General features: G+C 35.8%; 1 protein-coding gene across 1 annotated transcript; it reads left to right on the forward strand.

Moving 5' to 3' along the window:
• Positions 1 to 24,561, forward strand: LOC117927621 (AP3-complex subunit beta-A). The gene is made up of 11 exons (XM_034847235.1): positions 1 to 359; positions 718 to 794; positions 1,173 to 1,422; positions 7,457 to 8,083; positions 9,238 to 9,411; positions 17,821 to 17,947; positions 18,029 to 18,138; positions 19,091 to 19,291; positions 20,708 to 21,708; positions 22,763 to 23,032; positions 23,791 to 24,561. Exons 1-11 carry the CDS (start codon positions 144 to 146, stop codon positions 24,158 to 24,160), a joined length of 3,423 nt encoding a protein of 1,140 aa, XP_034703126.1. The 5' UTR covers positions 1 to 143; the 3' UTR covers positions 24,161 to 24,561.
• Positions 24,562 to 24,700: the final 139 nt, after the last annotated feature.

A 24,700-nucleotide genomic window follows, 5' to 3' on the forward strand; every position in this document is an offset into this window, starting at 1 on the left:
TCGTCCTTCCGTGTAGCCAAACAAACCCAAATTCCCCAACTCAGCTGTCTCGATATGCCAAGGCGCTTCTTCATCCGTCTGAGCGATTCACAGATCCTCCATTCTCAGTATCAGATTAAAGCTCCAAAGCGAAACCCTAGAATATGTTCCCTCAATTCGGAGCCACAGCAGAGACTCTGAGCAAAGCATCGACCTTGGTGTTCCGGATCGGTACGGACGCTCATCTCTACGACGACCCCGAAGACGCTAATATCGTTCCTCTTCTTGATAGCAAATTCGACTCCGAGAAATGCGAAGCTCTCAAGCGATTGCTAGCTCTCATCGCTCAGGGCGTCGACGTCTCCAATTTCTTCCCTCAGGTCTCTGCCGTCTCATACTGTTTCAGTTCCTTGCGAATTTCCATTTACCCCCCTTGGACGTGACAAAATGAAACAAAATTTTAAGAATTTAGTTTCTCCTGTTTTCGTTGTTTTAATTTGACAGGTGTACGTTTGAATGTTGAGTTAGTATATTATCATTTTTCAGAATAAATACGAATTTATCGGTTAAAACGAATGCTCTTCGGTTCTCCCATGTTGGAGTATATTCATACAGAAACGAGTGTTGGCACACTATTTTAGAGTTATTCATAAGCTTTATGTTTTATTGTTAACCGTCGAATAGATTATTAGCTGAACTAATTTGATCTTGATCTTCGATTTTCAAATGGTATTACAGGTTGTCAAAAACGTGGCCTCACAATCACTGGAAGTAAAGAAGCTGGTGTACCTGTACCTGTTGCATTATGCTGAAAAGTATGCTACTCACAGTAATCTCTGGACCAACTCCTTCATTAAACGCCCCATTTTGAATTATTAATTTCCCTAAGCTATGAAACCTTTATCTTTTATTTTTTTTTTGCTGGGACTTCTGTGAACTTCCCGGGTTCATCGGTTAAGTTTTACTGTATATAACAGGTTCCATAGTTGGGTTTACATCAGGAAATGGCAAATACCTTCTGGGTAGATCTATCATATGGCAGTATGCCTTTGTATCAGGTTTATTAAGTTTGGGGATAGGATATAAGGTGTGCTTGATTTGATTCTAATCCTGGATGTTAATGCTTTTTACTCATAAAGCTCAGCATTTAAGGTGTTTAGTATTTCTAATTTGTACTCTGTTTTGTATTTTAGGCGTCCAAATGAAGCATTGTTATCAATTAATTGTTTCCAAAAGGACTTGGGGGATCCTAATCCATTGGTGCGGGCATGGGCACTCCGTGCCATAGCAGGAATCCGTCTACTTGTAATTGCGCCTATTGTTCTGGTGGCTGTGGAAAAATGTGCTAGAGATCCCTCTGTATATGTCAGAAAATGTGCTGCCAATGCTCTTCCCAAGCTGCACGATTTGCGTATAGAGGAAAACACTCCTGCACTTGAAGAGGTCAGATCAATTGATTTATTATTGTTGTTATTGTAGTAGGAGTAGTTGTTATTGTTTTTATAATAGTTATTTTTAAGGCATAGATCTCATATGGGAGAACAAAATAAAGTGGAAATGTTTGCATTTCCCACTGTTGTGCCTCATTCTTCCTAAGTGATGGTCTTTCTAATGAGTTGGAAGATATAGAAATTGGTGCTAGAGTGTATTTTCCACTGGATCATTTGATTGGCTTGATATTAGGGGGCTCCTGGCCGTGAGTTCCTTTGTGGTGCAACGAAGGAGGATCATGCACATTAGTGGAGTGCCACTATGGAGATGAGGCTTTTTTTGGTAGTAGAGGGAGCATTCACTGAGGTGGTGGAGTCTTCTATGGCTTGTTTTGCTAGGTTCCTAGGTTAGTGCTCTTCCTCTAGGTTTGGCTTGGGGGTGGGGCTTCCCTCTTTCATATGAGGGTGGGTCTTATCCCTAGGGGATGTTCAGGAATGAAAAGAGGCCAAAGGAACCGTTTAAGGGGCTTGCTATGTCTATGTGGTGTAAGGAAGGGGGTCCTTTGAGAAGGATCCTTCAAGATGGCGGTTCAATGGAGTTTCCTGTGAATGGGATGCGCCACCATGTGGCCTCAAAGGCTGGTGAGTTGCGATAGGGCCAAGCGACAATAGGAGGAAGCACCACAAGCTCAAAGTTGGGATAGATCAATTTGATGAATGGTAAAAGAGCAAGCTTTGAATAAGAAATTTTGCCCCTCTTAAGGAAGATGGAGGAGGAAAAGGTAGGAAGACAACGTCTTCATCCAAAACTAAGAGAAAGCTTTGGAAATTGGAATTTTAAGTGAAGTATATTGGCATAGCAAGGAAAGTAGGGAAGGAAAAAGAAGGTGGAAAGAGGGGTAGGAACTAGCTACCATCCCTCAATGAAGATTAAAATGTTGTTGTGGAATGTTAGAGGTGTTAATGATAGGTAGAAGCAAAAGGTAATTAAGTCCCTAATAAGAATGCAAAAAGTTGATGTGGTTTGCTTGCAAGAGACTAAGGTGTAAGAGATGTCGTTGCAACCGGCGAGGAGTTTAGGAGTAGGGGGTTTTGGAATCAAGGGGGTCAATCAGTGTATATATTATTTTTTAAGGATAATAGGTTGTTGGAGTTATGACAATTAGAGGTAGGAGCATTCTTTGTTTCCCATTGTTTTAAAAATTGTGAGGATGGTTTTACCTGGGTGTTTACTAATGTGTACAACCATGCCTTTGGGGGTGAACAAGATGATTTTTGATTAAAATTAGGGGACATTAAAGGGTTATAGGATGATCCTTGGTTTATGGAAGGAGGAAGGGGTGGGGAGGCATTTTAACATAGTCAGGTGTGCAAGGGAAAGAAGTTGTGTTTGGGATGTCTTTTTTCATGAGGAGATTTTCGTATATAATCGATGATCTAAACCTATGTGACCTCTTGTTGAATGGAAGGCCTTTTACTTGGTGTGGCGGCATGAACAACTAATTTATGTCAAGGTTGGATTATTTTCTAGTGTCAAAAGAATGGAAGAATTGTTTTTGTGGGCTCTTGTAGAGTGTTTTGTCTAGGCTAGTTTCTAATCATTCATCTATTTTGTTAGATGGGGGAGAAGCGAGGAGAGGAAATTTTTATCTTTTAAATATGTTAAAGTGGAGGGTTTCAAACACTTGATTAGAAATTGGTGGTTGGGCTACAAGTTCAGGGGTTCTAGCTGTTTTATTTTGGCTTTCGAATTGAAAGCCTTGAAGATGGGCTTAGAAGCTTGAAATTGGGAGGTGTTTGGAAATGTGTCAACCAAGAAATTAAAAGCTTTCAATAAGATAGTTATTTGGGGTGCCAAGGAAATGGAAGCTCCTTTGGTTGAGGCTAAAAGAGTGGCTATATAATAAGTGGGCAAAGTTATAAGAAACCTCTTAGAGGTAGAAGTCGAGAGAGATATGGTTGAAGGAGGGAGACAAAAATACAAAATTCTTCCACAAGATGACAAATACGCACAAAAGAAAAACTTTATGACTAAAATGAAAGAGAATAGGATTTGGTTATTTGATGAGGAGATTAAGGAGGGGGTGATTTTCTATTGAAGCTTTCTTGTTGAGTCCAGAGCCCTTGTATTAATGGGGTGTCCTTTGCTTCTTTAAGATAGGAGGAGGCTAGGATTTTGGAATTACCTTTTTCAAAGGAGAAAGTTTTCTCTACACTCTTAGCTTTGAATGGAGATGAAGCCTTGGGATTAGATGAGTTTACTATAGCATTTCGACAGTTGTGTTGGGACTTTGTGAAGAGTGAAATGTTGGGACTAAAGTTTAAATGCTACCTTCTTGGTTTTAGTCCCTAAAAAAAGGTAGAGTATAAGATTTGAAGGATTTTAGGCTAATTTGGTAGGGAGCCTATATAAATTACTAGCGAAGGTGTTAGCAAATAGGCTCAAGAAAGTGGTAGCTAAAGTGGACTTCAACTTGCAAAACTCTTTGGTAGAGGAGAGACAAATTTTGGATGTCATTCTTATTACAAATGAGGCCATTGGTTCATGGTTGAAGAACTATTCTAATGTTGTTTTATATGATCTTGACATTGAGAAGGCCTGTGTGTAAATTGATGTTTCCTTCTTACAATTTTGAAGAAAATAGGGTTTTGGCCAAAAGTGGATTAGGTAGATTAAATGGTGTATCTCTTAAGCCAGGTACTTAGTGATTGTTCATGTAACTCCTCCTGGCTTCTTTCAAAGTTGTAGGGTTTGAGGCAAGGGTATCTTTTTTCCCCTTATTTATTCATTATGGTGATGGAGACTCTTAGTTGTCTTTTAAAGAAAACGGGGGAGAGAGGAAGAAAAAAAGGTGCTTGGGTGGGGGTGTTGGGATTAAGCCCTTCAAACCAAGACATGATATAACAAAGTTAAGACTTCACTGCCCTTAGGTTATCCATTTTATGTATTGACATTGATTTGAACATTCAACTCATATCATTTGCATTGTACATAACTTAGATGCATTAGGAGTTGCATAGATGATACAAGTCATGGGTTCCTTACAAGATGATGCGTTGTCTACAATCATTTCATGGATTTGGGCAATCCAGTAGAGATTGTAATGCACTACCTCCTAATTGGAGGGATGACTTGTCTTAACTGTTGGGATAAGTTTCCCATAGTGAGTGTACTAGTGTGTATGGTTACACATTGGACAGGACGTACGGTGAATCATGACATAAAACTGTCAATTGTCATGATTTACCAAACTTCTATATTGTGTAGACTCTCAACTTTAAGAGGATATTGAATCTATGCCGAAGTCAATAGGAGGTTTTGACCTATGGGTGAGACCTTAAGGTGGTCATATATTTCTATGGATTAGGTCACTGTTGGTAGAAGGTGGTAGCAATAGATATTCTCAATAGAAACACTATGATATCTCATGGGTATGACACAATGTATCCCTTTAAGCGATCTAAAGGACATGTGATCTAAAAGACTATGACTATAACATTTTCTTTAGTAGAAATTTGACATATGCTCCTTGAAGTTAGAGTATGTCAATTGGTTATATGATGAGTTTGTGACTCAAGGATTGAAGAGGTAATCTTGATAAGTGATAACACTACCTTGTTAGAGTACAGATATCGGTTCATGGGGAGTTTGCATGTAGTGGATAGTAGGTCATGGCCTCGAGCTTGTTCTTGTTGTTATTTACATAGGATACTGAAGTACAGTTGAGTCTTTATAGTGGGATGTTGAATCAACTTCAAAATTGGGTTTTGAGGGACCTAGTACGTATATGGGTTTCTATGGTTCTCGTTCGAGCTCATATACCTTGATGACATGGTTTATGAGAGTTAGATTGACTCAAGGTTCATTTTTGTGTGTAAGGGCATTTTAGTAATTACACAAAGGTGCACAACGGTTAGTGAACAAGGTCTCTGGATTGGGCTAATTGATTAATTAGATGACCTTGTGAGGTTAATTAATCAACTAGGACCCATTTTGGACTAAATTAAGTGACCAAAACCCTTAGTGGGCTTCAGTCACTTACGCCCATTTAGGGAATCCGATAAATACCCCCTTAGGGTTAGGGCTTCCATCACCTTTTGAGTTAGTCATCTTCTACATCTAGAGAAAGAGAGAGCCATAGCTTCCTCCCTTCCAAAGGCCCACTTTTTTGGAGTGCCAAGATTGAGTTAGAGCCATTAGGCGAAAGATCTTGGGTTTATGAAGCTTTCGATTATTACGAAACTACTTTTCATCGAAAAAATTGATTTAGGAACGTTCAAATCATAGGTAAAGTTTTCTAAAGCATTGTTATTTTAGATCCTTATGATAAAAATTGTATTTTTTGCTTTTGTTTCTAGGATTTAGAAGTCCTAGAGAGTATTTATGTACCTAACTTGAGCTTGGAATAGGGAATGAAGTGATCCAAGATTCCCTATAAGGGGTTCATTTTTAGTTATAAGATGAGAGGTAGAGGTGGCAAGGGGGTGGAAGTGTTTCACCTTGTGTTTCCTGATGACACCTTGATTTTTCTTTGTGAGGCATGCAAGGATCAGATGATATTTCTTAGTTGGATTTTAATGTGGCTAGATGTTATTTCTAGGTTAGAGATGAATCTGGAAAAGAGTAGTTGATTCTAATTAGGGGTGTTCTCTAGAAGTAAGAGAGGGTTATGGTGTAAGGGTGTGGAAGGCAATAAGAAGAGTATGGGGAATGTTCAAAAGGTAAAATTTGTTTTATTATGACAATAGAAGAAGGGTAAAATTTTGGAACGACTTATGATGCAGGTATTCCTCTCTAATGGTTTCTTTCTCGTCACTGTATGCTATAGCTACATCAAAGATGCTTGAGTAACATATGTATGGGAGTAAGCCATTGTGGGGAGGGAGAGGCACTGGACGCCATGTTTCTCAAGGCAACTTTATGACTAGGAGTTGGATGGTGTTGAAGCATTTCTTCTGAGATTGTAAGGAAAATCAGTAAGAAAGGATGTTGAAGATAAGGTAGTGTGGATGGCCTCAAAAGAGTGACAACTTTTCAATTAAACCCTATTGCTCTTGGTGGAACATGGAAGGTTAAGAGTCTTTTTTTCAATGGATATTATTTGGAATTCATGGGTTCCAATGATTTTTTTTTTTTTGCCTTGGAAGTAGTTTGGAAAATATAGAGCCATCAGATCAAGAGCTTAAATCCTTCTTTATGAGTAATTTTTTAGAGTAGGTCAAAGGGGGTTTAGAGGATGTGTCCATGTCTATGGTAGATTTTGTTGATTGGTTTGGATGCAAGTATGGGGAGGGAGTGTCTCATTTCCCTCTTTTTATTGTTTGCCTTGTGTTGCCTTTGTATATGTCCCATGTATTTTGTGTGTCCTTTTTTTGGTGCTTATTAATATATTGCTTTCCTTGCCTGTACAAAAAATATTTTAGCTAATCTCCTAAACAAGCGCCAATTTAATAATTTAGGGAGAAGTGTTTTGTGTGTTCTTCCAGATTACCATACCCCCTTGCTCTATGTTTCCTGTAAGGATATGCATGCTTGCTCTAGGATATTTGATTCTTTAGAAGGATGGCATAGCTCATGTCTTAATAAAAGGGGCAAAGTTAGATGCCCCTATCTTAAAGTGCCAAGTTGACACATTTTATGTTCTGAGTTTCTGAACATATGAGTGCAGATGCTGTGGAGAAAATGATAGAATGCTTGCATGTGTTGGAAACCATAATTCAAATGCAGAATTTTGTGAACTTATTCCTTTGTGCATGTATTGTTATTTTTCTTTCAGATAATGGTTCTGTAATTTGTTTATGAACTCTTACTTGTGATACTATGAGCATGTTTGTTAGTTATTTGTATATTCTGCAAGTTTTCCATTTTTATTAAAAAATATCTTTTAAACTTCTGAATTTTGTTTCTTATGCCTGTTTTTTTTCATCAAATGCTTCCATGCCTTATAGCCTGATTACCACTCTCATATATGGTCATCTGCTAAATCTATGATATTTGAAAGGCCAGTGTTGCTTCCATTAATATGTAATATATTGTTGTTATGCAGATTGTTGGAATATTATTAAATGACCATTCTCCTGGAGTAGTTGGAGCTGCTGCTGCTGCTTTTACTTCTGTTTGTCCAAATAATTTGTCTTTGATTGGAAGAAATTATAGAAGGTTATGTGAGGTTCTTCCTGATGTGGAAGAGTGGGGTCAAATTCTTTTAATTGAGATCCTTTTGCGCTTTGTAATAGCAAAACATGGGCTTGTTCAAGAATCCATCATGTTCCAGTCTTGTTGTACTGAAAGTTCCCAATCTGAAAAGGATGGTTCAGATATTAATTCTGCATTTGAAGAAGACAATGGTGACACAGGTCGTGGTTTCATGTCTGAATTGGTGAATATGGTCTCCAGGTGTTATATTGAAGGACCGGATGAATATTTATCACGGTTAAGTTACATAAATGAGGTTTCCTCTGGATTAGATCGATCATGTTTTATGTCTGGCAGAAGTAATGATGATGTGAAGATGCTGCTGCAATGCACATCGCCATTGCTATGGAGTCATAATAGTGCAGTGGTACTTGCAGCTGCTGGTGTACACTGGATTATGGCCCCAAGGGAGGATGTGAAGAGAATTGTTAAGCCGCTCTTGTTTCTCCTGAGATCATCCCATGTCTCAAAATATGTGGTATTTTGCATTTTTTTTTTAAAATTATTGGTTTGATGCTTTCTTTCAGTTTGATTTATTTAGTATTCTGCTTCTAGTTTTATTATTAACTGGCTTATGATCTCATGATCTGATTTATATATTGCATATGCCTTCTCTTTGAGGAGATATTGAAGTGTTGTTCTCTTGTGTATGTCATCATCTATTAGTGCTTTTTTGCTTCTAAGTTCCTTCAGCTTCTCATCTGTTCCATGTTTATAATACATGTTACCATTGTATCGAGAAACCAATATGTTTTTATTTATTTATTTTATTTCACTTTTTACTTTTGGAAGGTATACTTGAATCATGAAAAAAACAAGTGTAAGGAGTGGGAAATGGCATGATGGCCAATAATTTAACAGAAAGAGGGAAACAGGGCTCCTGATGGAGTGAATTTTAGAGAGGAATATTTGTGCCAAAACAATGAATTAATCTCCTCTCACCTTTTTTAAAATTATAAATATAACCTCAATGGGAAGTAAATACTTCTGTTTTTTTTTTTTTTTTTTTTTTAGTATGGATGCTGAATGACTCATTAGAATCACATGATAGGATCCCAAATGTGACGTACTACCGATCCTGTTATAGAACTGCACAAAATTCTAGTAACTTGGGGTACCTGGTTAGAAGTTGGATCAAAATATATGGAATAAGTTCAGTAATTCGGGAGTTTCTGGGACTTGTGAGTTTTCAAATAATGTTTCTGGATGAGAGTGGGAAATAAGTGCAACTGTGCAAGAAGAACTCTCTTTAGATAAATGACATGCTGAAGGGATGGGTTAAATGGTATTTCCTGATTGGCTAATTGTTAGCCTTGTCACCTTGTTACTCATTAATACATTACTGAGGCTAATGACACAGTTAAACACATGCTTTAGTCTTCTTATTGTCTCATGGTATTTCGTTAATGATCTTGAGTATTGCTGGTTCTTACCATGATCCGTGTTGGACGATAACAGTGCACATTTTCCAGTTTTCTCTAAGCTCTTTAAGGAGCTAATATTGGAATTTTCTTGGGTTCATGGTTTGAGCAATTCATATTGTACTAATTCAATGCTCAAAAATCTTCTCTTTATGCACTTACCTTTTTTCAACTTTCTGATTAAGTAAGATGGTAACTTTGATTAGTGCAGGTGCTTTGCAACATTCAAGTGTTTGCCAAAGCAATGCCTTTTCTCTTTGCCCCACACTTTGAAGACTTCTTCATAAGTTCTTCAGATTCCTATCAAATAAAAGCTCTGAAGCTTGAAATCCTGTCTTCCATTGCTATGGATTCATCAATTTCATCTATTTTTCAAGAGTTCCAGGTATCTTTTTCCTCTGTTTTATGTTTTTTTTCCCCATTGGCAGATTATGTTTTACTGCTTTTGTTAATGAAATTTTGACTTTCTTGAGATAGTCACTTTCTACATATTGTGGGCAGAATGACAATCATTTAAAGAATGTTTCTGTGTTTATTAATTTTGAATTTTCATTCTCTTAGTGTCAGATTACGCTATCCATGAGTGTTTTGTTCTATTGAGAAAGAATGGCTGTTTCAGGATCAGGTCATCCTATTTGGTTTTGTTGTGTATAAGCTCTCATACTTATGACTAAACTGTATGCCATGTTATATCAATGCGTATTTTGGCATTTTGCATTGTCGCTTAATACAACCTTTGAAAAAAAAAAAAAGTTGTGTGTAGTTGAGTTAAATCAAGTAATTGTGGGTAAATGGATGTATATCTGCTTGAAATCCGTAACTCCCTAAAATTTAATATTGTCAGAGTGGATGATCAAGGTTCAAAATTTCGGCTGATATTGGTATGACTCAACCAAGTCGTATTGGCCTCGGCCATCACCATTATGATACATTGATACCGGTAACCAAGCTCAATATTTTGGTGAATAACAAAACAACTTGACCAACTCAGAGATGAATTGCTGATCTCAGCATGGTTCATGTGATGACTCTGAGACAATACCAAGATTGAGCATCCTGGTATTGAAGAAGTAGTGATCGGAGGGATGGGCTGTGGAGATTAGGAGAGGAAGAGCATGGAAATGTAGAAGATTGGAAGGAGAGGGAGATGACAATATGCATGGCTTTGGGACCCTTGTTTGCATCTCTATGCTTCAACTAGATCCTTGGCTATATCCTTATGGTCTTCACTCTTCTGTACAGAGATGACATGGAGATGAAATTGGAAATGAAATGGGTATTTGGTAGAGCATGGATAATGCATAATGATCCAATAGTCATTTGATGGGTATTTTGGTTTAAATAGGTAATAGGTATTTGATAGGAATTTGGGGTTCTATGAAATGGGTGATAGGTATTTGGGTTTATTTGAAATAAATAGGATATGGACATTGATATAAAAAATGGAAATGAATATAGGTTAAAAAAAAGTGAATATGAAATTTGTAACAATATATTTATTTTTAAATATGTTGGTTCAAATAAAAATAAAATAATAAAAATCTTTATTTTTTATAATTGTTTTATATTGAGAAGAAAAATAGAATTAATTTTTTTTTTAAAGTTGATTCATCATATAGAATGGTTGCATTTTCTAAAACTAGAAAATAAGTTTTAAATTTTTCAAAATACTTGTTTTTAAACAAACTTAGTGTAAAATATAAATTCATGTTTTTTTTCATCTTTATTTTTAAAATAAAAATAATTTTTATTTAGCAAGCTACAATTGCTATTTGTTTTCAACCAATAATTAAAAATTGATATTGGATATAAAAATGGGTATGATAATGTTTTTTATGAGGATGGACATTAGTATTAATTGGAATTAAATTAGAATTAGTATTTATTGGAGTCAAATTAGAAGTGGTTAATTAGGTTATAAGAGAATTACAATTAAAGTTATAATAGGTTTTTAGAATCCTAGTAGAATTTGGATTTCTTAGAGAAGACTATAAATAAGGCTAATTGGTGTAAATTAAAGTATTGATTGGTGATCAAGTAATATTATTATTATTTTTTTGCAACTTTTGCAATTCTTAATAGTGAGACTCTATTGATTTTCTTCTAAATGAGACTTCTAGAAGGCGTTAGTGAGACTTTGAAGTTTCTATCTCTTCTTCTTACCTTCTTTTTCAATGTTTCTTATTTAATTTTTTGTTGATATAAACTTCATCCCGCGTTCCTCTCCTTAACTTTAAAAGATAAAAGCTCTAGCTCTAACCCACCTATTTGATTGTAGGCAACCATCATAAGGTTATCCTACATCAGTTTTGGTATCAAAGCCAAAAGTTATTGGCTTGAAGGTAATGTAATTGAGGAGTAGAGCAACTTATGCAAGCATGAATTCAAAAAATACTTCTAACAATCAAGATGCCACTAAAATACACTTAGAGGAAATATTTACCATACAACAATTCCATCAAGATGTTGTGATATAGCTAAATAGAAAACTTGATGAGATAATGAAGTTATTAGAAAAGAATAAAGAAAAACAACCAATTCAAGATGAGATTGCAAGTCATCATTTCAAACCTCATTGATCGTGTGAAGAACAAGATAATTTTGTAATGGGAAATCAAAGAAGGGGCAAAATCTTTGAGCAAGATGATGATGTGACAACAAGGGTACACCTTCAAGTTGCTGAATTTTATGGAAAATTAAATCCAACTACTTTTTTTGATTGGATTATGTTAATGGAAAATTACTTTGATTGGTATGTTATGCCTGAAAATAGAAAAGTTTGTTTTGTGAAGACAAAGTTGAAAGGAGCAACACATCTATGGTGACATAATATTGAGAATCAACTTTATAGATTTGGACAACCACCTATAGACACATGAGATGAGATAAAGTTGAAGATGAAGGAGCACTTTATCTTAGCTGACTATGAACAACTTATGTACACAAAATTGTTTTCTCTTAAACAAGGTACCGAGTTGGTTGAACAATATATAGAAGAATTCCATGAGTTGGGCATTCAAAATTGGGAAAGAGTGAGGGTCAACTTCTAGCTTGTTAGAAAGTTGGACTTCGAATGGAGATTTAGCTTGAGATGATAGCTGAGACATTTATACTGTAGATGATGTTTATCAACTAGCCCTTAAACTAGAAGAAGGGCTCAAATTTGGGGCTTCCAAGCATCCAAGTTCACAAATTGGAAGCATTTTCTCTAACCAAACAATGAGCAAACCGTTAAGCTTAACAAATTTCCAAACTTCTAATCATGTGCATGTTGGGGGTAGTAATCAACATGCTTCGAATGTGCCTAATAGAGATGCTAATGAAGGTAAAACTTCAATTAGTATTGGAAATAAAAATGTAGGCATGACTTCTTTAGGCTTTAAGTGTGGTGGGCATGGTCATTATGTTGTTGTGTGCTTAAGCAAAGGTTGACACTTTTGTGTTGAAGAGCCAAAATCTAAATTGGAAAATTATTCGAAGGAAGAGGAGACTCAAAATTAAGATGAATTTAACAAAGAAAGTGATTACTATGATGGTATGATAGAAAGCTATAGTCTTGTAATGCAATGTTTGTTAGTTGTCCCAAAGGTGACAAGAGAAGAAGATTAGCAGTGTACTAGCATTTTTCATACATGTATCTATTGCCAGGGGAGGTTATATACTATGATCATTGATGGAGGTGGCGGTTTAAACATAACTTCACAAGAGCTTGTTGAGAAGCTAAACCTTAAAACAAAGAAACATCCAAATCTATTTTGAGAAGCATGATTAACGACACCTCCATTCCAATAAGTTTTCGTTGCCTGTCACATTCTTTTTTGACTAGGACTTTGAAGAGTTTGTATGGTGTGAGGTCTTACTAATAAAAATGAGTCATATTTTGCTTGAAAGACCTTGGCTTTTGATATAAGGGCTCAATGTGATAGCTAAGAAAATACTTAGACTCTCATACACAATGGGTGTAAGGGGATCCTTCGTCCAATGAAAGAAGTTCTGATAGTTAAGAAGTCAAAGGAGGCCTTATGGAATATCCTTGATGAATTTTCTGACTTGTGGCTTGTAGAATTACCTAATAAACTTCTTCTTATGCATGTCATACAACTTACCACAAGTTTGTTGATGACACAATTATTTTGAAAACCACTAGTTTGTTTCACAATATTGGAAAGTCTTTTGAGGTTTGGTACTTGTCTTGCATGAAATTGATGAAGTTTAAGAGATCTTGAGATCCTATCTTATTGTGGTAAGAGTCGACGAAGAAAAAATTGCTTTGGATTTCAAAAGGGTGGAAGACATTGCTTAGGATTTCATTTAACTATGGACAATCACTAAAACTTGAGGTTAATTTTTTTTTTCAAGTTGGGGGAATTGATGAGGGTGGACAATAGTATTAGTTGGAATTAAATTGAGATTAGTATTAATTAGAATTAAATGAGGATTAGTATTTATCGGATTCAAATTAGGAATAACTAATTGGGTTACAGGAGAATTAAAATTAGAGTCATAATAAGTGAGAATTCAAGTAGAATTTGGGTTTCTTACAAAATCTATCGATAAGGCTAATGGATGTAAATCGAAGTATTGATTGATGATTAAATAATGCTAGTTTTTTTGCAAGTGTTGCAATTCTCAATCGTAAGAGTCCATTGATTTTCTTTTAGGTGAAACTCTAAGAAGGCTTTAGTGAGATTCTAAGGTTTCCATCTCTTTTTCTTTTTTATCTTCTTTCTCTCTATATTTTTTATTTTATTTTTTGCTACTATAAACTTTATCCCTTATTCCTTTCCTTAACCCTAAAAGATAAAAACTCTGACTCACCTATTTGATTGTAGGCAACCATCTTAGGGTTGTCCTACATTAGTTTTAGTAGGAAATGCATATTTGTATTTTTTTTTTTTTATAAGTAAGAGAATGTATTAAAGTGCAAAAAACACACAAGAGTACATTGGAAGTATACAAGGAAATGCATATTTGTATTGGTATTCAACAATTGGATCATAGGCTAGGTAATGGGTAGTGGCTAATTGGGTCATGATCAATGTAAAGAAACTTGTCTAATGATATGAAATTAAGATTATACCAGAGTTTAATTTGATTATAGTTTGTTTAAAATTAATTATAATTCATTAGAATACAATTATATGAACCATATGAATTTAGTTTTATTGTTTTTAGCATAAAATGATATTACGAAATTAATAATTACTTATATCAACTTTAAATCAAAAGTTTTAATTAATTTTATGAATAAGAGTAAAATAAATTTAGCATAAAGTGATGAAATAAAAAGGTTTTTAATTCTTAATGTTATTATAGATCATTTTAAACACATATTTTTATAACTATTTAATCAAAGTTACACATAATAAATGTTTGTTTTGTTAATTTTTTAGTCTATCTAATTATATTTATTTATTTTTTTATCAATTTTATGATTTTTTTTAGATTTTTTTGAGATTTTAAGTTAGCATAATTTGCTTATCGTCTAAGGGCGGGAGAATCACCCTCATCAAGAGCACCTTGGCCAGCATTCCTATTTATTAATTGTCCCTTTTCCGAATGCCCAAGTTAGTAGCGAAAAGGCTTGAAAAATTACAAAGAGACTTTCTTTGGGGAGGGGGGAGAATGGAAAGGAAAATACACCTAATCAATTGGGAGGTGGTGTGCACTCAAAAGGAGAATGGAGGGCTTGGTATACGGAAGATTGATCTCCTTAACAAAGCCTTATTGAGTAAGTGGATTTGGAGGTTTGCCTTTGAAGAGGACATTCTTTGGAAGAAAGTGATTGGGGTGAAATATGGTCAAGAAGGCCTTGGTTGGCGGACAAATGAAGCTCGTGGGGGTTTGGAAGGAGATTTTGAAGGAGGCAAATTGGTGTTGGGATAACATAAGGTTTAAGGTGGGCAAGGGGACTAAGGTAAAATTTTGGACTGATCACTGGTGTGGTGATGAGGCACTCTCCAGAATTTTCCCTCAGTTATTTGCTTTGGCGGTGCATAAAAATGCAACAATCAACGAGGTTTGGGACTCTAGCCTTGGTCAAGGGGGTTGGAACCTCAGATTTGCTAGGGATTCAAATGATTGGGAGCTGGATTTAATAGGAGCTTTGTTTAACATGCTGAGGGACGTCAAGATCTCCCAAGAAGAGGACTCGGTGGTTTGGATAGGTGGAGGTCAAGGTATTTTTAGAGTCAGACATGCTTACAATCTGCTGGCTGCTCCTAATACCCTCGCCTTCCCGGTTAGATGCATTTGGGTGGACAAGGTCCTTACTAAAGCTGCCTTTTTTGCTTGGGAAGCTACATGGGGGAAGATCCTTACTTTGGATAGGCTCCAAAGACGAGGGTGGCAGCTTCCTAATTGTTGTTTTTTGTGTGGTTGTGAAGAGGAAAATGTAAATCACATTCTTTTACACTGTACAGTGGCTAGGGTTCTTTGGGATATCATCCTTGCTTTGTTTGGGGTTCATTGGGTGTTCCCAGAGACAGTCATAGAGGTGTTACTTAGTTGGAGGGGCTCCTTTGTGGGGAAAAAGAGGAAAAAAATCTGGAATTCCATACCGGTGTGTATTTTTTGGATGGTTTGGAAGGAGAAATAAATTAGCCTTTAGGGGGGGCTCTTTAGACATACAGAAACTGAAAAATTATTTTGTTTGTAACTTGTGGAGTTGGGCTAGAGTGTACATGGGAGAGGAGTCCTCTTTGCTTTTAATCTTTTTGGAGTGGCTAGCGGCTACTTAAGGGCCATTGAGGCTGCTCGTTTCTATTGTTTTTTGGGGTGTGGCTGCGTTTGTATACTCCCTGTATGCCTTATGGCGGTTTGCCCTTTAATACAATTTGCGCTTACTTATCTATAATTTGCTTATCGTCTGATACTAAATTGAAATGTTGAGACATAGGGGTGTCGATAAGGTCATTTCGTGGTTTTTGGAAGAAAAACTGATTGAACCAACATAATCTGTTCATGTAGCAAAGACCCAAACCCAACAGATTTGCATTGGACAACCAAACCAAAGCAAGCCCTTTGGGGTTGGTTTGATTCGGATTTTGGTGGATCAGTTTTTTTTAATAGGTAAACAAGAGATGCATTAAAAGCACCAAAAAGGAAGTGCACCAAAGTACATAGGATGTATACAACGGCTGCCAAAAGATGATAAAAAAACAAGAGGGAAACAAAAAACTACTCCCTCCCTTAGTGAGGACCCCATCAATCGATAAAGTCATAAAGGGACATAGGGCCAATTTCAAGACTTATTTTTAGCCTCTGGCCTAATTGAATTTTAAAGTAAATTTGTATTTATTTTGAGCCCAAAGCCCATTTAATTTGGGTTTATATTAAGGGCTTCTTGCATCTCTTGTTATTAATCCCAAAGCCCATTTTAATCTTCTTCACCAAAAGTCCATTTGAATCACTTCTTTAAATTGAAGTGGCCTCCTTATACGTTTGTTCGAGATGCTGTTTTGCTGTAAATTGGTGAAACATGAAAAAGTGGATTAAGTAATGAAAAAGCCTTTTCTGGCTGACTGGCAGCAATAATAATATTGAGATGACCACCAATAGCAAAAAATTCTTTAAATGCCTAATACAAGCATTGCAAAGATAAAAAACTTTCAGCTCATGCAACAGTTTGAAAAAACACACATTACATTAATGGCAAAAAAAACCCTAAATAAAAACATTTTTAAAAAATGGGTAAGGAAGGAACAGAGAGAACAAATTGTTCACTAAGATTACCATGCTGATCACCTTTTGAGAGGGAGACAATGAGGGCAAGAACTATCATGGAAAGATGTGAGCGGAGGGATCATGGAAAAAGGGATAGCAAGAGCATGCTTGATGCACTTCAAAACCCTAGCATAGATGAAAGAACCTTAATCACAAATAGTGCTGACCATTGGCAACTATGACCCCTTTCTCATAGACCATTGGAGATGATATGTGCCTCATGCATTTTTAGTTTTTGCCGAGTGGAGGGGTGAGATTGAAAATGAAACAGCACCATGGATGAGAGATGAGAGAAACAGCATAAAAAATGAGAGACTGAGATGTGAGAAGGTTGGCACTTAAAAGGATTTACTATTTGCTTCAACACAGATACCATTTTACATGGGGTCAGCTTTGTTCCATTTCTTATTATTATTTTTTATTCAAATTGAACCGATTCAATTGGTTTTTCAATCCCAATAATTGAACCAAACATTATTATAGTTCAAAACTGACGCGATTATGTTGGTTTGGATTTGTTTGGGTCAATTTGGTTGATTTTGTGATTATCACTTACATGCCTACTGAGACCAATGAGCCTTAGGACCTCTTGAGTCAAGGACTGATACCATGACTTTGAATCATGTGGATGATTGGAGAAACATCAGGATAAGGTGTTTTAGTGTATGGCAATAGATAATGTTTCAGATTTCTTCTTTGGGAGGAATACAGAAAACATTAAAATTCTGTACCGCATTTGAAGAAAAAGAGTGAATTGGATGGAGCATCATGAAGACCCTAATTTAATTTGTTCAATTTTCTGATACTAAACTTACCTTTTTTCTTATTCTTAAGCCTTAATAACAAGACCTTTTTATGCCACTGGAAAATTATTGGCCATTTTCCAAGATGGTAGGTAATAAGTTTGCATTCACAGACACTATTTTAAAGATTTCATTCAACATTTTTATTGTTTGTTTGACTTGGTTATCTGTTATCAATTTTTCATTTTCTCATTGCAGACAGTTATATGTGAAATGTCATGGCTTCTTGTGCATGAATTGATGCTTATCTTTTAGTGCATTGCTAGGATTATATTAGGGATCCCGACAGGAGATTTGCTGCTGATACTGTTACTGCAATTGGTTTATGTGCGCAACAACTTCCAAAAGTGGCAAATATATGCTTGGAGGGGCTTTTAGCTCTGACTAGAGAGGGTCTGTGACCAGCTACTTGTTTATTGTGATCTTTATAAAATTTTCATTTCATGTCTTTTGATGTGACACCCATTTTTTCAGAATATTTGATTGGTGACTTTGTCTGCATGGATGAAGAAACAAATATTTTGATTCAAGCAATAATGTCGATTGAAGCAATCTTAAAGCAAGATCCACCTGCTCACGAGAAGGTATTCTGATTTTGTTCCTTTTTTTCCCCGGTTAAGTTGTGGTAATGTGTTGATACTGTTATGATTCTTTTATTCTGTCTGAGACTCTGAATATAAGATCTTTTAGATGTAACTGTCAAAAAGAACAAACTAAATGAATAAAGAGGGAACATGTGATGAATGTTGACTTTCCTTTGAGAAGGATTTTCCCTTCATTGATTGCAGTGGTTAATGACACAAGGGGTGTGTGCCCTCGGTGTTGCACTGCTGTTTATACAATTGCAGTTGTTCCCTTGGTCAGTGGGAACTTGAAGATGCCTGGTTCTATATATATATATATATATAAAACATATAATTTGTAAGATTCACAATCCTTTCATGAGCATAGGAAACTATAATTGACAACCTGTCTGGATACCTAGTGAAGTCCTGAAATATAAAAAAATACCAAGCACATCACATGAAAGGTGACCCAGACCTTGGAAATCATTCATCTGGTAGACTCCAAGCTTCAACTGGGCTCAAAGAAATGTTTATTGATCCCATCCTGAGCCAGGCATTATGTAGCTACACCTTTATCACAAGCTTCCATATCTCTATTAAATCAACACATGACTGTTAATCTCATTGCTAATGCGCCTTTGATCAAATTATCAGCTTGGACAAATGGAATTGATAATATTAATGTGTAATGGGAGTCTTAATATGGCATTGGTTGCATCAATCCATGAACAATGAATCATTGGTGATTACCATTATATAGGAAATCACTGTGAATTATATATTGATTTAGATCATTCACCAACATTTAAGAAAAATCTTGAGATTTCATTCTGATTGCATTAGTTACTTGTATGTGGCTTTGCTATATATCTTATTTGATATATTATTAATATATCTAATATTAAAACCATTTTTGGTCATGACACTGTTTCTGCATTTGTTAACCTGCTTCTTTATATTTATTTTGAAGGTTATAGTTCAGTTGGTTCGTAGTTTGGATTCAATCAAAGTGCCTGCAGCCCGTGCAATTATTATATGGATAATAGGAGAGTACAACACTATAGGTGAGATAATCCCAAGGATGTTGACCACAGTACTTACATATCTTGCTCGGTGCTTTGCTTCAGAAGCGCAGGAAACAAAGCTTCAAATTCTTAATACTGCTGTCAAGGTATTATCAGCATGCTAACTTTTCCTCCTTTTTTTTCTTCCTTGCTTTTTTCCATCTCTTATGTATACATCTGTTCAATTTCTCAAGAAAATATCTGTTTTGATTTCCATTGCCAGTTTGCATCATTCATAGTTAATGTTTTTGGCTGAAGTATTGAAGGCAATTTTAGTCAATTGGTGACAGTTTGTACAAATAACCAACCATGAATAGAGGGGCTAAGTCTTTGGTGTATTCAGTTTGTGACAGTTCATGAAGGGGGAATTGGTCTAGATTATAAACAAGGAAAAACTACCAATTATTTAGTATAGCAGTGAACTTGATGCCTGGACTCTATATTTCTGTCAAGAAACATTAACAGAAGCAAATGACCTCCTGATTCAGTGGTTAAATTTCCTCATGTTTTTAGTCATTAAATATTAGATTGTTAATAAGGGAGAGTGATGAAAAAGAAATACATGATAATACTTCGCTTATCAAACGAAGAAAAAAAAAAAAGACATGGTAATTCTAATACTTTTCTGTGAACTTAAAAGAACATGTATTCAATTGAAATTTGCATATATAGAAAGCACATTGTACATGCTTTCATGCTTATCTCCACAAACATGCATTTATTTACTGTTTATGTTGCCCTGTCCAAACCGTTGGACTCTGCCACATGAAGTCCTTTCTATACCAACCAACCCAAAAAAAAAAAAAAAATACATATCTGTCAAGTGAAATTCAGGCCTCTTTCCCAGACTATCCACTTTTATTTAGCCTCTAGGTATGACATCCTTCACAGTATGCCATACCTTACACATACAATAGTTTATGTTCTAGAAGCATCAGTTTGAGGGTAGTCGTAACATCAATCTTTGAGTATGTGCTTTTAGAAAATTTTTAATTGGATACACTCACAATTTCAGGGTTTTGTTTTAAACTGAACTCTTGTTGGATAAGAGTATTTCATGAAATTTAGTGGATAAGAGTATTTTGTTTCTCTATTGCATAAGATTTTGCAGTGTGGAGGCATATTTTACTGTCTAATGACTCAAGCTATATGGATTGAGTTAAGTGTGTAGTTCTTCTAAGTAGAGTTTTCCATGATTGAATCTAAAATGCATCAAGAATTTGTTTAGACCCACATGATTCAGTAATCAACTTGCAAGACTTGGTTAGAACTTTTCCTCCATAGAATTATTTTAGTGCTCCTGTTATAAGGCTGCAGCATTGAAGTTGTTCATTCCAAAAGTTGGGATAAGTTGACGAGGATAGGGATGATAATTGGAAGGGAAAAAAAAGTATTATTCACTTATTTATATTATAATTTCTGTTCCTTGTTATTGTCTTAATGGTAGATAACTTTGTTTCACCTTTTAGATCCTGGAGGCTTATAGAACCTGAGACGTTATTCTTAAACTGCTATTTCTTCAGGTCTTGTTGTGTGCAAAAGGGAAAGATCTGTGGACATTCAAAAGCGTTTTAAGCTATGTGCTTGAACTGGCCAAATGTGACTTGAGCTATGATGTTCGTGATCGAGCTCATATTCTTAAGGAACTCATGTCATGCTATTTAGGTCAAGATTTGGAGGAAGAAACAGATTGTTTACCTCAGAAGGACATTCCACAAATACTTGCAGAATGTATATTTAGGGGACAGAGAAAACCAATGTCACCTGAGCCCATTAATTTCAGGTTTTATCTTCCCGGATCTCTTTCTCAGATAGTTCTTCATGCAGCTCCTGGTTATGAACCTCTTCCCAAACCTTGTAGTTTGCTTTGCAATGACCTCCATCAGCGCTTGAATGTGGTTCAAGGAATTGAAGGATCAGGGGAGGGAGCCACTAACAGTGATTCCTATGAGACAGATGATCCTGACATGTTATCTCAATCTGCAAATGAAGAAAGCACTTCTGGTTATAGTTCTCAAAATTCTATTTCCAGATCCAGTGGCAGTGATGAGCCTGGGTCTGAAAGTGAAGATGATGATAATGTTGACCCACTAATTCAGTTTTCAGATGTTGGCATTTCTAATAAAAAGCAAAATGGAGTTTCACAGTCAGGCTCTGATAGTATGGAGGAATTGATGTCTAAGCAAACTCTTGAATCATGGTTGGATGAGCAGCCCGGTTTGTCAGACCCAAATCTGTCTAAACAAAGTCAAGTTCGAAGATCTTCAGCAAGAATCTCTATCGGCGATATTGGTGGAAGAGTTAAACCCAAAATCTATGGCCTCTTAGATCCAACTAATGGAAATGGTTTGAGGGTGAATTATTCATTTTCATCAGAGATTTCAAGCACGTCACCCCAGCTTGTATGTGTAGAACTTATCTTTGAGAACTGTTCGGCAGAGTCTATGTCAAAGGTACTTCTGGTAGATGAAGAATCTAACAAATGCCTTGATTCTGCAGACCAGTCTTTGGTTGCGACTGAAAGGTGAAATTAAAATACACTTGTTCAGGAGGTGCCATTTTTATGATTTTTGATTTCTTAATTGGATTGATACAAGTATTTAACTTTGAGGAAAATTGTGTTCATGCTGGTCATGTAGATTTAGATAATACCATCATCTGCTGAATAGACATTGGATACAACCATTGCAACAGCTAAGCCATGCATCCTGACAAAGCCTCTGCCCATTTAAAGACCATGATGTCTTTTGTAACTACCTCAAACCAAGGTCCTTTTAATCTTCTTCTCATCCTTTGAGAACCTTCATCTCTCAAATCAGACTACTTCTTAGAGGTGACATGGCTCATGCACTGATCTATGTTGCACATGTTCAAAGCATCATGATTCTGTCTTGTCATCTAAATTGTTTAGTGGGTGGGACCATTTAGGTGGTCCATGCCTTCAATATTTAATGATCGACGAGCATGAAGGTCTGAATTCTGATAATGATCTATAATCATAAATATCATCAAGTTTGAGAAACAATTGTTTAACTTAGAGCTGCATGAAATTTAGTTAGTCAATCAAACTTGGTTGTTTTCAAGTGAATGTGTTAAAGAAAAATGATGTTAGATGTAATTTCCATGAGTTTACTGGGTTGGGTTTGATTGGCTAAGCAATAATTTAAGTATCCAAGTTTTTTAGCTACTAGGTCAACTTGGTTATTTTGTTGGAGTCAACCTCTGGGTCTAACTTTATCACTGTCCTTATTGAACGCTGAAAATGTTATTATCGAGCAAATATATTGTGGACTGTTGATTTGCCATTTTTTTTTGTTCAATGTTTTAAGCTGAATTAATTTTCTTAGTTCTCAAATTGTGGTTGATAATTGATGGTCTGGGTCATCAGATCAGCTTGATTTTCTGGCTACTAATCCGATGGGTGAGATTCTCCAATGAATGTGAATGAGCTAAAGCGCTTTATAACTTGACTGTACGTTGTATGGCACCTGGCTGATTGTATGAGCAGGCTTATTTTTTACATCAAGGTCTTTTAGGGCCTAATTTATGGTATGTGTTTTTTTGTCTTGCTACTGCAGCTCCATGCCATCTCAAAATGATGTGCCAAATTTAGTTTATATGGAAGAGATTGCATCTATAGAGCCTGGTCAGTCAACAAAGTGCATTCTCCAGGTTTGCTTCCATCACCATCTTTTGCCTGTGAAGCTTGCTTTGTGGTGTAATGGGAAGAAGTATCCTGTTAAGCTGCGGCCTGATATTGGATATTTTATAAAACCACTTCCAATGGATGTTGAAGTCTTTGTGAATAAGGAATCTCATCTCCCTGGAATGTTTGAATACGAAAGAAGGTTAGTCACTTTGTTTTTCAATCCATAGATAAGAAATCCTCTATCTATCAATCAATCAAGAACTGCTGATAACAAAATTTAAATTTAAACTGTCTTGCAAAACTTTAAAGTTTAGACTTTTTAATTTAGGCGCTGTTCTATTGTAAAATATAACATGGTTATCTCCTCTATGTTTGCATCAGGAACTGTTGATATCTACATGTAAATTTCCGACAGAAACTGTTTTGCAAAACCTTAAAGTTTAAACTTTTTGAAGTTGGGCAGTGTTCTTTTGTGAAATATAAGATGGAAGTTCAGTTTATGTTTTATGAATTTTCTAGGATCTCTAGTTTGTATCTCGGGGATCTTTTTCTTATTAATTTGGGGATAATCAGTTGTTCTTTCTTTGTTGTTGGGGTATATATGTTTTGTCGGACAGAAATTTGGAGTATTCTTGGAAAGATGGTAATTTCCCTTGCTCTTTCCATGATATTCTGTAATGCCAGTGATACATCATTTCAGATAGGTGATTGCGTTGGTCCGGCCTGAAAGACGAGTGGCAAAATATGATAATGTCTTCTCTTGGCAATTTTTTAATCAAAATAATGGTTTATCATCTGAGCTTTCCTTGTCTTTGTTCTTTGTTTTATTGGAATCATAACTTGGATTTTTTCTTGTACTGTGTGCTGTTGATTCAACTTCATTGAAAATTATGGGATTAAGGATAATTTTTTAATTTGGAATCTTAACGTTGATTTTTCTTGTATTATGTATCATAGGTGCACCTTCACCGACCACATTAGAGAGATGAACAGTGATAAGGGTGATAGCTCACTAACAAAAGACAAATTTCTTGTGATCTGCAAGAGCTTAGCAGTAAAGATGCTCAGTAATGCAAATCTTTTTCTTGTATCTGTGGATATGCCAGTGGCTTCCAACCTTGATGATGCATCAGGTTTACGCTTACGCTTCAGCAGCGAGATCTTAAGCAACTCCATTCCCTGCTTAATTACCATTATGATTGAAGGTAATTGCTCTGAACCGTTGAATGTAACCATCAAAGTCAACTGTGAAGAAACTGTATTTGGTTTAAATCTATTGAACAGGATTGTGAATTTTCTAGTTGAGCCCTCTATCACCCACTTATGATTGAGCAGAGAGGTGAAAACTGTGGAATTGTCAATTATTTTGTGAAGAAAAAAATGGGAAGAACATGATTGATGTCGGTGTGCCAAATGAGTCATTGCATTGTTACTCTATTCCATCTATTGGAATATTGTAGGTGTACTTTTATGCTTTTGATTCCAAAAGCAAAAAAACTTTGTAATCTTGCTTTCTCTTCTGTGGAACTGTCTGGAGCATTTGCATTTTCTTGTTGGAAGTTAGCTCTTGTTGGTGTTGGTTTGGAGGTCTATTTGTTTGAATGCTGCTACTGTCTACCGTTTGAAGAGGGACATGTTGCATTGGTAGGCCAAACTTGGAGATCTTTTAGCAAGTTTTCTAAACTCAAACTCTGTTCTGCTTAGTTAAATACTGGCTTGCTTTTCAATGTGGGTTAGCTGTGTGATTTTCCATATCGTGATGGTGTCCGCTCATCAATCGGTCTCTCATCCATCAATAGTCATTTATGCATCAATTGCTTTGTAATATTATGTTTGTATTAAGCTTTTGTATCAAGTATCAACCAAT

This window comes from Vitis riparia, chromosome 13 (genome assembly GCF_004353265.1).
Source record: "Vitis riparia cultivar Riparia Gloire de Montpellier isolate 1030 chromosome 13, EGFV_Vit.rip_1.0, whole genome shotgun sequence".
Taxonomy (NCBI): Eukaryota; Viridiplantae; Streptophyta; class Magnoliopsida; order Vitales; family Vitaceae; genus Vitis; species Vitis riparia.